This window comes from Plodia interpunctella, chromosome Z (assembly GCF_027563975.2).
Source record: "Plodia interpunctella isolate USDA-ARS_2022_Savannah chromosome Z, ilPloInte3.2, whole genome shotgun sequence".
Classification (NCBI taxonomy): Eukaryota; Metazoa; Arthropoda; class Insecta; order Lepidoptera; family Pyralidae; genus Plodia; species Plodia interpunctella.
Window position 1 is genome coordinate 11,066,774 of NC_071324.2, and position 13,915 is coordinate 11,080,688.

General features: G+C 35.7%; 1 protein-coding gene across 1 annotated transcript in view; it reads right to left on the reverse strand.

Annotated features, from left to right (window-relative positions):
- Positions 1–13,915, reverse strand: part of fw (furrowed) — a 68,943-nt gene that overhangs the window by 17,553 nt on the left and 37,475 nt on the right. Inside the window, exons 2-6 of the mRNA XM_053768225.1 lie at positions 9,935–10,114; positions 9,596–9,805; positions 9,143–9,238; positions 3,642–3,764; positions 2,795–2,958 (exon numbers count right to left, since the gene is read on the reverse strand). Of these exons, the coding sequence (XP_053624200.1) occupies positions 2,795–2,958; positions 3,642–3,764; positions 9,143–9,238; positions 9,596–9,805; positions 9,935–10,114 (773 nt within the window). The remainder of the gene's footprint in view (positions 1–2,794; positions 2,959–3,641; positions 3,765–9,142; positions 9,239–9,595; positions 9,806–9,934; positions 10,115–13,915) is intronic.

The window sequence follows — 13,915 nt, forward strand, 5'->3', positions numbered from 1 at the left end:
GATACGTCGACTTTTACGGCCTAATCGGAGAAAATATGGCACACTCCGATAGACAGCATAGTAACGGGAACAAAGTCGAAACATGACAAACATCTGTGTAAAAACAACTAAATTATTTGGCTGTTTATGGGAATCGAATCTAAGACTTCCACATAATGGAGAGCCGTGGTGATAACGCTATCACAGATGTCGTTAAATAAGATATCGAATTCTAGTTTTAAGATAATCTGATTGAAACCAAAGCCGATATTTCAATTAGATCGAAGCAAGATAAAATTATTATACAGTTTCAAAGATGACAATTAGTGTAGCTCATTGTCACAGTCCATTGTGATGCAAAACACTCGATCACAATGAGAGAAAACTCAGCTTTCCACGCTCTGTGACTCGCTCGCCTGCGCTGCTGGTTCCCATGCACCCAACTCAATATAGTACAGTATATGCTATCTTAAACAATACACTACTACTCCAATCAAATCCAAGCTTTTGAATGAATTTGCGGTTATTTCTGAACAATGTAATCAAAAATGTATAAATTGTTGTTTCAAAAATGCATATTTCTCAGAATACAAAAAAAAAACCTATGCTACTTAACTGGGTAAATAAATAAACATATAAAGATATTTAACTTATCAAACACAATAATTAATTATTAGATTTACTACTTATTTTTTTGGTCTCATTACAGTAGGTATATAAGAATTTTTTTTTACTCCAAGATTCTTGAAGTCGCAATAATACCTATACAACCTACATTACTCTCATACAAGTTTTAAGTATACTTATAAAATTTTGTTTTCGACATCAGAAAAAAGTATTTCGACTATAGTTGGAAAGTAGCCAATTTGGAAAATAACGAACAAAAGAAAGATTTATGTTATAATATCAACATTTGTTTTTTGTTTTTTAGCATTCGAAACTGACAAAGGAAATACATTTTGTAAGATTTGTATTGATGCCTATTCCAAAGTTAAAGGAGCTTTTTCATAAGCTCTAAGGACAAGTTACTTTAATGAATGTCTTGTTATTTTGTTACTGAAACTTTCACATGTCGTATATATCGATTGGCTGCAGTAGGAACCTCGTTTTTCGAAAGTATTTGTTATAATTATAAATGTTGTTCTCATTATATTTTTATCCTATGTGTTCTCATCTCCGCTTGTTTCTGGTTGCGTTCGGAGCTGTGACGCCGAAGGCCAGGATCAGCGTAAGAAATAAATTAATATTTAGGAGAATATTTTTTCGGCTGTGATTTTACTGGCCGCCTGCCTGACATCAAATTTCCTTGGGAATGTTGTCCCTTAGTCGCCTCGTACAACACCCGGGGGAGGATATGGAGTGGTCCTATTCGAGGGCGGAACCACACACAGCAACCATTGTGTTTTCGTCGTTAATAGCTATTGTTCAACTTGAATAATAACAATTATGGTTCAAATCTCGGTTAAGTTATTAATTAAACTTTCCAGTTTCGCTTATCAACGCTTAAATCAATATGGCCTATTAACAAGTGTGCAAAATACATGACCTACTGCGTCATATCGATCATACTCACAGCTGACCTGGCCGTGTGTCTCATGCATATCTTAAAAATTCGCTTATATTCCAATATCGATCAAGTCTATATTAACCCAAGCGATAAGGCAAGGGCATTTATAAAAGTTTTAAAAGTTCTGAATACTAGTTAATTATGGATTCTACGGATGCGCTATCCTGCGCACTAGTTTTGTTTAAACACTTACAGGAAACGAAAACTAACTAGATTTATTAATATAGTTAACATTTCCTTTAAACTGTAAATATGTAATGAACTATGAACTAGGTATTTCTATCAACAAGGTTCTAATCATTGTTAAAATGTTCTAATCTTTTTTCCTTTTAATCCGTACAAATGGACAATCAACCTGTCTACAAGACAAATAAATCATAGGTACAGCCACTACCTATGATTCATTTGTCTTGTAACAATAACATGTAATATGATATGCTATCAGTGTCTAATTGTCTATGCACATATTGAAAACACGCCCTCTCCTTTACATAGGGAGATTTTGTTCAATAATTTTCTTGGTATCATAGATTTATTTCATAGAAATCGTTTATGAAAATCCATACGATTATACATATTAATATTCATTTAAGCACATAATGTGGAATAGTATAATAATGTATATGTCAAAGTTGGTTCAAACAACTACAAAATATTTTCTTTTCTGAATGTTGGTAATTATTGTCAATCTGTACATGCATACAATTTATTGCTGTAAAAGAACTCTTGTTTTTAGTGAGCGTCATACTAATATTATAAAAGTGAAAAACTGTTAGTCTATCCCGGTTTCACTTCTAAACCGTAGGACGATGTGCAAATTAGCTAAATTGTTATGCATGTAGTTAAAGACCCCCGTTCAAAATAAATCTCGCTAAGTTAAGCATTGCCATAATAATGAGGCAATACCTCGTCCAGAGAATAAGCATTGCTATTAAATGAGAAATGCTGTCAGCCTTCTAGGCACCAAAGAACTGCAGGGACTGGAAATTTTGTAAATATATGCAATTAGGTATTACCCTTTTTTTAAAGACGTTCGTCATTTTTAATTATTATTTAGTTATGATATTGTATATATATTTATTGCTTTGATGCTATATGTAAAGTCAGTTTTGAAAGATTCTATCTGTTTTTTTACTTCGAATTTTGTGCATTGGAATGACAGATTTTTGTTATAATTCAGATTCAGATGATTTTTTTCAGATACGATTGTACAGACTGTTATGCATCAGCACATAGTTTAGAAATTACCTGGAAGCCGTGTATGAGGTCTCCGCCGTGGGACCGGCACTGTTTCCTGGCCTCCTCGAAAGAGCCACCCCTGGCCACGTTGAACTCATAACAGTTCCTGGAGAAAGCCGCTAGCTCGATGTCTGCGGAAGCCCCAGGCGGCGCGCAGCGGTCGTTGGAAAACTCTGTCCACAATAGCCAATATATAGCAATGTCAATTAACTCTAAAGTAGAGCAATAACAAGACATGACACCACAGATAATACTGCATCGGTAGCGTCTCAATAACACTATTGGTCTTCACTTTGGTTGAGACGCTAAGAAGTAGAATAGGTAGACATTTTCTCAAATTAAGCTACACGAAATCATTTCAAACTCGCCGTTATTATATCTGTACAGTCAACACCACATCAAACTACTCAAAGTCATTACAAATTTGGCAATAACTGCGTAAAGAAAGGCAGGCTAACTTGACGACTCGCAATGTGTACAGTCGACCACTGTACATATAGCGAGTATGCAATTCACTTTTCACTTGCTAATCTTTTAGCTGTGAGACGTAATCAATCAATCACAGTGTGGCATTGTGGACCACACAGCAATGTGATTGATTGAATGTGGCTACGTCCCACAGCGAAATTTTCGATTTCAAACTTTATACACGTGCTCTCAATGTGCCAGCGCATGAGTGCCAGAACAAAGCTAGGAGTAGAAGTGATCGCCGAAATACGACCTACCACGAAACATATAATGTATCTTTTCCCAATATAGTGTACGCATCGTGTAAAAAAAGAGTGAACGTGTGGTCGCGATGAGGTGCTATGTGCCTATGTTTCATGAGGCAACAATTACATAGACCATTACCAACCTTCGGTGGTGAACACCTCGACTTCGCACAGAGACAGAGACCCCTCAACGCCCACTAGCTGAAGAAACACATGCTGCCCGACCAGAGGTCGCGCGCACGTAAATGTCTTCGTTACCCCTTCATCTAAAATGAAAAATGAGAATTAATAATCAAAGCGTTAGCTAAATTTATTCTAACAATCTTGTCTGCGCGTTTAATCGAGGCAACAGGAGACTCCTGCGCTGAAAGCTTTCTTGCTCAGCAATTAAGTCACGCTAAACAGCGAGTAGCTGCCAGCATTCTTGGAACCCTGCCTCGATTAGACGCGCTGGATGAAATATTTAAATCAAGTCATTTGTTAAGACATTCACAGGCACTTTTTCCTGATGATATAGGAACCTGGTATTCCCATTGCTATATAAAAAAATTAATTTATAAATAATCCAGATAAGATTAAAAGTATTTACAACATAAAGTACTATAAGTTAAAATAAAAAATTCCCATTGCACTACAATATACTAGCTTTCCATTGCTGATATTAAACATGTAAATAATAAGCGTTAAGACAAAAAAAACTAACTTATGAAATAAAATTATTTTAATTCAAATAGACTATATTCATAGCTCTGTTGAATCGTCATGAATCAAAAAATTATACATAAATTTATATTTAAAAAATGGTAAGCCCTTCTGGCATAATAGGGACCAACACTGTTTGAATTAGTTTCATTCGGCATTTCTTCTCAGCTATTGTCGTTCCGAAATGCTAGTAGTTTGTGTTTGTAGCTTTGGTAAATATCATTTAATTTAGAATATGACGTGAAAAAGTGCCTGTGAAGGCCTAATTTCTGAATAAATGATTTGATTTTGATTTGATTTTGATAATGGCTATTGACATCAATAATTCACAAAGTTTATCGCAAATGTAGTAGTGAAGCGCAAATGGAAATGAAATGATTTATTTACGTGAAAAATAGCCGGCACTGTTTGATCTATTATATTGTAAACTGTTATATAACTATTTATTGTCTTATTTGTGCAAAAATAAATGTAAAAAAAAAGATGAAACAAATAATATAACCAACATGGAGAACAAGCAGTGCGATAAACTCCACTGCAACATTTTCTTTAAAGATGTCGCGGTAGGTACTCAAGAGAATTGCGCCGCCATATTTATTTTAGAATGTAAGGTTACTTTAATGTTCAACTCGGTAGTTGGAAGAGGTCAAGCCTCTAGCAGCTGGAATTCTTCGTACAATTGAGATGATTGCTGCGCACATTGCTGGTCTAGCGTGAGCACTGGCATTCGGCGACCGGCACGATATGCCGACAACACAGACCGACAAACACAGAAGCTGACTATTACACAGAAATATCTTGAGAATCTTTAGATCTAGGACATTAATAAGCCGGAGATTTAAAGATGATTTATAAAATATATTTCTTGAAAAAATTTTCAGTTACAATGACTGTATTGACTGAAAACATTCGTGACATTACATATGATCAAAAATTCGTTTTATGGACACAAATAGTGTCAAATGATAATAGGCGATAAGCAATGTTGGTTATTTTGATAGAATTTCTTGTAGTTAAGTACTTTTAATTTATTTATCGAAACAAGATTAAATGTACTGACTGATATAGATCTATTGATCTATTCTGCGACGCACTATTGTTTGTGCTTGAAACGGCGTGTAAAAACCAGATTTTTACAACGCTTTGATAGTTTAAAACATTTAAAACTACAAACATGCCTAAACCGCGAGCGCGTGACGTCTAATTATTATTATAATTACGACATTGTTACGCGTCGGTCTGATAGGCGGCCTGCATAACAAACTTATTATCGCACAAACACTTTTATTAGGTAACTGTGGGAATCGGTTGAATTTATCAATTGTTGTCAACAATGACGGCAATAGAAAGCGCAAGTTAATCTGCTTTCTTGTATGACAATACAACATTCAAATTATTTTTTTATAGTTTAAATTGTTTTTACTTAATGTTTCGTCACGTATATGCAAATATAGTTAAAAATATTTTTTTTTTGACACAAGCTTTTGTTGTCATCATGTCATAATCATGGCATTAGTACCTAGGTAAATACTCCGTACTAGTACCTACTAATTTAATGGTCCCAATCAATAAGTGACAGGTTAGAAATTTACACTACATCTCTACATGAATTACATCTCAATAAGACTAGATACACATATACTACTTAGATATTGCGATTGGACCGTGCAGACCGTGGGAGCTGATTCTGGGGACACCTTCTGGTCATCCATATCATAAAAGTATTGTCAACCAAACTATGTACTTCAAAGTTGAGTTGCGTGATTCCACCCGAACACACGTAATGAAATTGATAGATAAGTATAATATATGTACATATATATATATATATATATATATACATATACTATAAGTAAAATAAAAGCTTTTAAACATTACATTAGCGGCCTCATTGACAATTATACTATTCTGGTCTATAAAAATATTCAATTTTCACTTCTTTATTATATAACATAAGTTTTAATGAGTTCATTAGTGACCCTGTTTTGCACGAGCGAATAAGCCGATCTACATAGGAAACGACCTCGTCGCGTAACAACCGATCAAAGGATAGATATCATTCTATTGTTATAATTTTTTTGCCCACATTTAAGTAGTTGCCCGTTGAATTTTTAAGTTACTATATAAATAGTTTTGTAGTTAGGACGACGGTGACGTACGTGAAAATATAAATAAAAATATCGTGTTACGAGTTGCAACAGACAGATTTACGATGGCTATAAGAAATTGACTATTATATTTATCTTTTTACTAAACAGAGCAAAGATACTGCTTAGTATTGTCCAGTCATAATATTAATAATATGTATGGACAAATCACATTAATTTAGTTGGCCCCAAAGTAAAATCGAGACTAGTGTTATGGGTGCTATATAACAAATACATATAAATAAATAAATATATGTATATATAAACTTCCAAAACAACAAGGACTCAGGTCAATCTGATAAACTTTATTTTGACCTGGGTTCGAACCCGGAACCTCCTGTGTAGCAGTCCTTTAGGCTACGGAGGTCGTCAACAGTCAAACATCCATAGTCTATCAGAATATCAATGTCATCTGAGCGTATTCCCGGTTTCCGGTCCGGTCCGAACCCAGGGTTCGCTAGATAGAGGTCCACCATCGAAGCGATGCATGTTCAGCTCGTGATATTGACAAATGAAATATCTATCTTAGCTAGCCATCCCATGGACTAATGTGTTTGCTTACCATCAGTCAACCCAGATTAGGTAAGAGAAGCGAAGCAACAGGCCAACATAAATGAACACTAGACTAAAACCTACTTGATCTAGGCAAAACCACCAAACACGACATTGATAACGACTGGTCTCAATTTTAGACTTTGTCACATTGGAATGTGTAATAGGTATCTGCGGGAACCGGTGGCGACGTGGTACAGTCACATGCACACATCAATGTGACGTCACATTGATGTGTGCATGTGACTGTACCACGTCGCCACCGGTTCCCGCAGATACCGCTGACACGGTTTCCACTTTCCATCCATTGAGCGCGCTCACACGATCAAGCATTCATTATCGAGTTTAACTTTTATTTTCTATTCTCATTATAAATCGCCAGCGAATTGGATTTATCTCACATCAAAAGAGATTTTTTTTTGTAAAAACATTCCTGCTATGGCAATGATTTTTACTTGAATATTGGATCAGATTATTTTTTAAATCGTTACATTTTATAAAAGTCCTCTGCCTCGGCTGTCTTGTCGCGATTAACTCAAAAATGCGATAAAGTTCCTGAGAGATATAATAAATTATTACCTATGTTTTTAACCTAGCGAAGCCAGCACGTGCCGAGGTGCTGGATTCGGAAGATTTGTAAAAAAAATTAGAAGATTGTGATGGATATATTATTACTAATTTACACATTCTGTTGACGATCTCGGTGGCGCAGTGGTAAGGTTCTAGCCACTGAACCGAGAGGTCCCGGGTTCGATCCCCGGTCGGGTCACGATGGAAAATGATCTTTTTCTGATTGGCCCGGGTCTTGGATGTTTATCTATATATGTATTTGTTATAAAATATAGTATCGTTGAGTTAGTATCCCATAACACAAGTCTCAAACTTTCTTTGGGGCTAGCTCAATCTGTGTGATTTGTCCTAATATATTTATATTTATATTTATATTTATGTTAAAATCTTACCTGAGTTTTTATACTTATAAGTTTATTATAATATTATTTCGTAAACCCACAAAAAAGACGTAATTAATCTGATAGAAATATGCAAATAAAATTGACCTTCAAGAATTCTCTAAGTCTGAAGATTAAAATAAAAAGTTGAAAAAATGAAGTTGTATATTTGTTTACCAAAGCTTTTTTAATGTTTTAATGCGATAACTAAAGTATGTATTATGTTTGGTTGGTTACGAATAATGAAGCTGCCAGAGTCTGTGAAGACGCGAAGTTATAAAAAGTTAATTTATTGTTTATTTACACTATTGTTCGTTTATTAAATTTATTATTCCCTCCCGGCTTTGCTCAGGTAATAGCATAAAATAGATTAAAAAATAGCCTATGTTACCCCTGAAGGTTTTGTCTATTTCGGCTCCAAATGTCATTAAAATCGACCCAGTAGTTTTTGAGTTTACTGTTTACAAACAAAAAACAAAAAAATATATTTTATTTTTTTGTTTGATTTGAAGGATAAATGCAATTGATTTCACGCAAAATATCTCACCCATACATTCCCCGTCCAAACATTTATTGTGTGTGAGAAACATTTATTGGTATGTTGAATTTACACCTTTAATCTCAAAACGTGCGCGCGGTGTAAACAAAGCTGAATTTTGTATATACATTTTGTTGAAGAATTAGTACGTAATCAGGTTAAGGGCTTCGTTTTTATTTCATCACGGACTAAAAAATGGGTCATGTTTGCTAAAACAAAAATTGTAAGTATAATGGCTTTTTTAAAATTTTAGAAGTATTAATTTACTTATTAAATATTGATGGATTGACCTACTTACCACGTAACAGTATCGGAGCTTTCGCAAAATTTAATAATTTCGTTCAGAAATAAGCGAAATTTCGACATGGTTTACGTTTTGGTGCAAATATTTGAATGCTCTGTCGGAATAACTATCTGAAAGGTGTGGGGATGTTATACGATGGATAAGGGTCTTTGCCCCTCATTCGTCGGTAAATTTTATGTAAACAATCTGTTATGAGACGGATTTATCGGTTTTAACCGCGGATCTCCTATAGGCAGAGAATATTTTGTGTTCCAAAAGCTGTGTCTACATAAAATTTAATCGTCTATTAATCTTTTCTCGAATGAGTGGTAAAATTTATTTAATACGGTGTCTGTCTGTCTCCTGTGCCATTAACGAGCAGGCGCTTCGGCCCTCAACTCATCCGTATCTTGAGACGAAACGTAACTATTTTTCTATACATTTTGTTTTCTTTTACGAATAAATCACTTACCAATGGTGCCAGGGAACCAAGCACAAAGAGGGTTTCTCTGAAGGTCTGAGCTGCTATTGCCAACCCTGATCTCAAGGTCTTGTAGTGGTTGATGTCCTGTAACAAGACATTGTTCAAATTCCCGTTTCGTTTATTTTAACCTATAAAAATAATTATTATTTGCTAACCTATAAAGGTTGGCAAAAATTATAATATGTGGGGTTTCATTTTAATATGGCATAATCAGCGTTTGAATGACGGAATGAATTAAAAATAGAATTAAAGCGCTTTCTTGCTCAAAATAATTTTCATGCCATGATATGCGTGTGTGTGTGTCGCTCCTAATAGCGGTCGTTGGCGGGGTTTGGCGCTTTATGATTGGCCGAGATTTTTCATTGGGTGAAATATTTTCGCGCTATGTAAAATGTTTATATCTGCTCAGGCTTTTTCTGATGATCTATGTATTGTAGTTACCACAGCATCCTCTAGTAGTAACCCGGACAACTTTGACCGCGTAGTGCCGCAGCAGGTCCACCTGCCACCAGGGTGAGGCCTCCCTCTGAGTTTCGCTGCATCTCTTTCCATCATGCTCCGTCGTCTTCTCTCCGTCGTTACCGTTGCTGGCGCTGCCCCCGCGCACCGTCGTCGACTGGTTCGCTGGCTTTCTGAACGCGACGTTTGTGCCTGTAGGTAAGTACAATACTTTAGTGTTGTCATTGACAATTTTAGCATAAGCTTACAGGATGGATTAAAGGATTATATTTCTTATGTAGTTTTTAATGTCTATAAAAGATAAAAGGAGATGAGTCTTACCGCAAAATGGTTGTTCCGCAGTCCAGTCGCCCCTAATGGTGCACTCCCTCAGGTGTGCGCCGAACAGCTCGTACCCCTCGTCGCATTCGTAAGTGGCGATGGTGCCCGGGGCTATGGCCCCGGCTGGCAGGGACACCCTTGCGTTGGCCGGCACGGCCGGGTGCCCGCAGCGTCGTTCCACTGAAACAAAATTCCAACATAGAAGATCTTCTTCTGCACTCGAACTGAATTGATGGTAGCTTCCAATGAAGCCATCAAAGTAGGTCGGTTTTTACAAAAGGGCTCGTACACGATCAGTATCGACGGAACGTAATCAAAAGGCATTGAGGCCATGAAGGCGAAAAGCAATATTTAATTTAAAAGTGTAATGAAATTGGTTATCAATCAACTGTTTATAACGGGCTTAACGAATACTTGTCTACGTGGCAGTATGGATTCCAATCAGCGAGCATAATTAATGTTTTGTCGATGTGATGAATCTGCTTTTTGCAGAGATTTTATTTCAGCCGCGATATAGACAATCTTCTTTTAGGAAATGTGTTGGCAATATAGTATATTATAATAATAGACGATGTAATTTTAAGTGTTTTTAACATTATTATTTCAGTTTTTAGGGCCCTAGGTTTTTAGTTTTAGTTTTTTAGATACCTCAAAAGGTAAAAATGGAACCCTTATAGGATTATTTCGTTATCCGTCTGTCTGTCCGTCTATCAAGACCCTTTTTCTCTCATCAAATCAAGTTGAAATTTGTACCAAATACCCAGGTCTACGGTTTCTTTCAGTGGTTTCAGCTTCAAAATCAAACTTATACGTTAACGCATACAAAATGAGTGCATTTTGCGATTTCAAAAAGGAATCAAAACCTACAGGTTACTTCCCAATGACCTAGAATCATGAAATTTGGTATAAAATAAAGGCAAATTATGGTGATATAGGAAAAAAATCCAAAAATTGGTAATTTATAATCATAGAAAAAAGTTATATTTGTAATTAGTTTCGTGGCCAGTTATACAATCACAGCCGAATCTTCAAAATTTCCCTCGGAACCCTCGGTGCGCGAGTCTAACTCGCACTTGACCGTTTTTTTCTCTTCACGTACGTACCTATTCAAGATGGCATGTTGTTAATTTGTGTTTACTGTGGACGCACCCGGTAATTTGAGGTTAGAAAAATAATATTAGAGGTAAATAAATTTATGTCGATAAGTACAAACATGGAATCCGGAAGTCCGAAAAACATTTTATTGACCTTTATAATAAACATCAAAACAAACATCAAAAGCATCAATCTTTATTATAATCAGTACCCATATCATCTCACATCTTTAAAGCCGAAAGATTGTAAATTGCAAATACTATATAGAATTACTTATGCTTTAATGAAAGTCGAGTGAAAGGGCTGACCTATTGGACGCAAGAGATGTATGTATGTATGTAATACGGAAACAATATGCAGTGTTTGATATCGAGCTAGTCGAAGGCTTCTCTATTCTTTTATTCACAGTCGTGATCTTGACATTTGATACGTATGTCACGATATCCAGAACAGGTTTTAATCTGACGGGGTTTCTTAGTCATTTAGGCCCGCGAGCGAATTTTATAATTTTCAATGCGTCTTTTCGGAACGTAGTATCAAATATCCAAGAACTTTTGTTCCGCAGTGGAGTGTCTGTCCTTTTCTTTGACAGAGAAGGCATATGGCACACCTCCGAGGTGCTGCTGTTAATATCGTGCTTTCGGTAAATATATAACTAAGTTTGACAATATATCAGCTAGTCTTGTATATAATAGTCTTCCAATTGGAAGACAATTGTAAACACTAATTAACCATAAGTTTCTCGAAACGTGGAAGACCCATATCAAACAGACAGACATATATCATCCCCGCGTTAACCTGGTTTCATTGGCGGACATGACAAACAGAACATAGTTAATTTATTCATTATCATCAGACTAGATGTTGCCCGAGGCTTCGTTCCCGTGGGAATTTTGACATAAAATAAGCCTATAGCAATCTTGGATAATGTACCTTTTTAATGGTGAAATAATATTTGAAAGCGGTTCGGTAGTTTAGGAGCGTACCCGCCTTAAACATACAAACTCGCAAACGCTCTTTATAGTATAGATAAATAATAAATGTTAGACAATCGTCAACCCTCGGCGCCTACACATTTATAATATGTCGGACATTACCAAAAGGCTTTATGATTTGAATGGCCTCGAGTGGAAAACTTCCCAGACCTACAGCTTTAGGAGCTGCGCTAGTTAAATATGTTGTTCGCATGTGTTTGTTCTAGTCCCTTTACACATAAGGATCATGCATATTTCAGTGTGTACGAAATCAATACTGCGTTATATTTCCTTCTAGTTTGACCGAAGTGGAATATAGAGGAGGTTATACATTCTAATTAATTCTTTTTGATTTTTGTCTAACGTCATCCAAATTGTCTATTTGCTTAAGTTTTTTCTAAAATTATGTTAATCTTTTGATTGGTTACTTGCCTTGGTTTGCTTTAATTGTTAACACTTATTGGCCAACCAAAATCTTTGGTCAGCAAATAAATGCAGTGGTAATTAAATGCAAAATGTAGTGGTAATTAAATGAAATTATATCTGGGGGCACGGCAGGGTCCCCCAAGTCGAGCAAAAAAGCGGCACGGCCGTACCATCCTTTTCTCGAAGTAATTTAGGCCAATTTCGAACCCCAATAACTTCGTTGGGGATAAAACAGGAAGCCTCACAACTTTTTACGGTAGAAAAACTGAGCTGCGAGACTTGGTGTTTTTTACAGCATGTTTTTGATGGCATTGACTTTTCCAAAATAACAATGAATTTATCAATTATCACAAACAAGCAATCGGCGGGAATATTTGTATCTCTCATTGTGTGAAAAAAATATTTAAATCTAGAACACAATGATGACTTTCTTTTTTATCGGTGGCCAGTACAACATTAACCCTGAACACTTATTTTTAAAAATAGTACGTGCTTATTTTATTTTCCGGTTTAGAAGCAAATGAACTTATGACGACCAGTCGGCGCACTATTACACAATAGATTAAATGACGGTTTATTTCATAGTGTAATAATTTTGCTAATGGCAGTGTCTTCAAAGATATGACAAGATTAATATCACACATATTTTATATGATCTACCTCAACTAACTATGAATCGCAAACAAACTTCTAATTCTTCTCGAGTTTCATAATGATTAGACAAACCTTCACTCTGTTTCGAACTGTAAAATTTGTTACTTTGTCTAATGAATACGGGTACTTTTCCATAATATAATGTTCGTTCATTACATCTACCCTCAGCCTTCATTTCATAAACGCACGTAGCAAGAGAGATTATAGAGGCGTAATGAGCAAAGTTGTCCACTTCAAGGGTAAATTAAAACGTTCATAACACACGCCGCCGTGAGTTAATTCTCGATCAGTTGCTTTCAACGGTTCCGATATTTGAAGGGATATTTATGTTTTAAAACATATAAAGGTCCCAGGTTCGAAGTCTACTCGTACCACATAAGTTTTTATACGATTCTGACTCATGTATAGTAAGTTTTCATCGACCACCATTTGCTTCCGGTGAAGGAAAACATCGTCAGAGGAAACCTGCACATTAGTGGACAGTTTAGTTCACTGGTGTGTATGCGACTATTGCCACTTGATGGTGGTGGGTAGTCGTAAAATTCATGTCAGATGCCTTTATGCGACTTGAATAAAATCTGACATTAGTGTTAGCAACTAACACACTCAGACATTTCACACAGAACATTTCATGGTTAGTCAGTAAAGACTAATGCCGAACTAAATATCTTCTACATAAATTAAATATTTAAAGTAGACAGATGTATACTTAATAATATATAGGAACAAGGATTTCTATATATTTTTTTCAAAATTTTTCACACACACCATTAAAAGCAGTGATAGTATTTGAACTTTTATGCATTTGATAGTATAATGTAGAAGCGTGCTT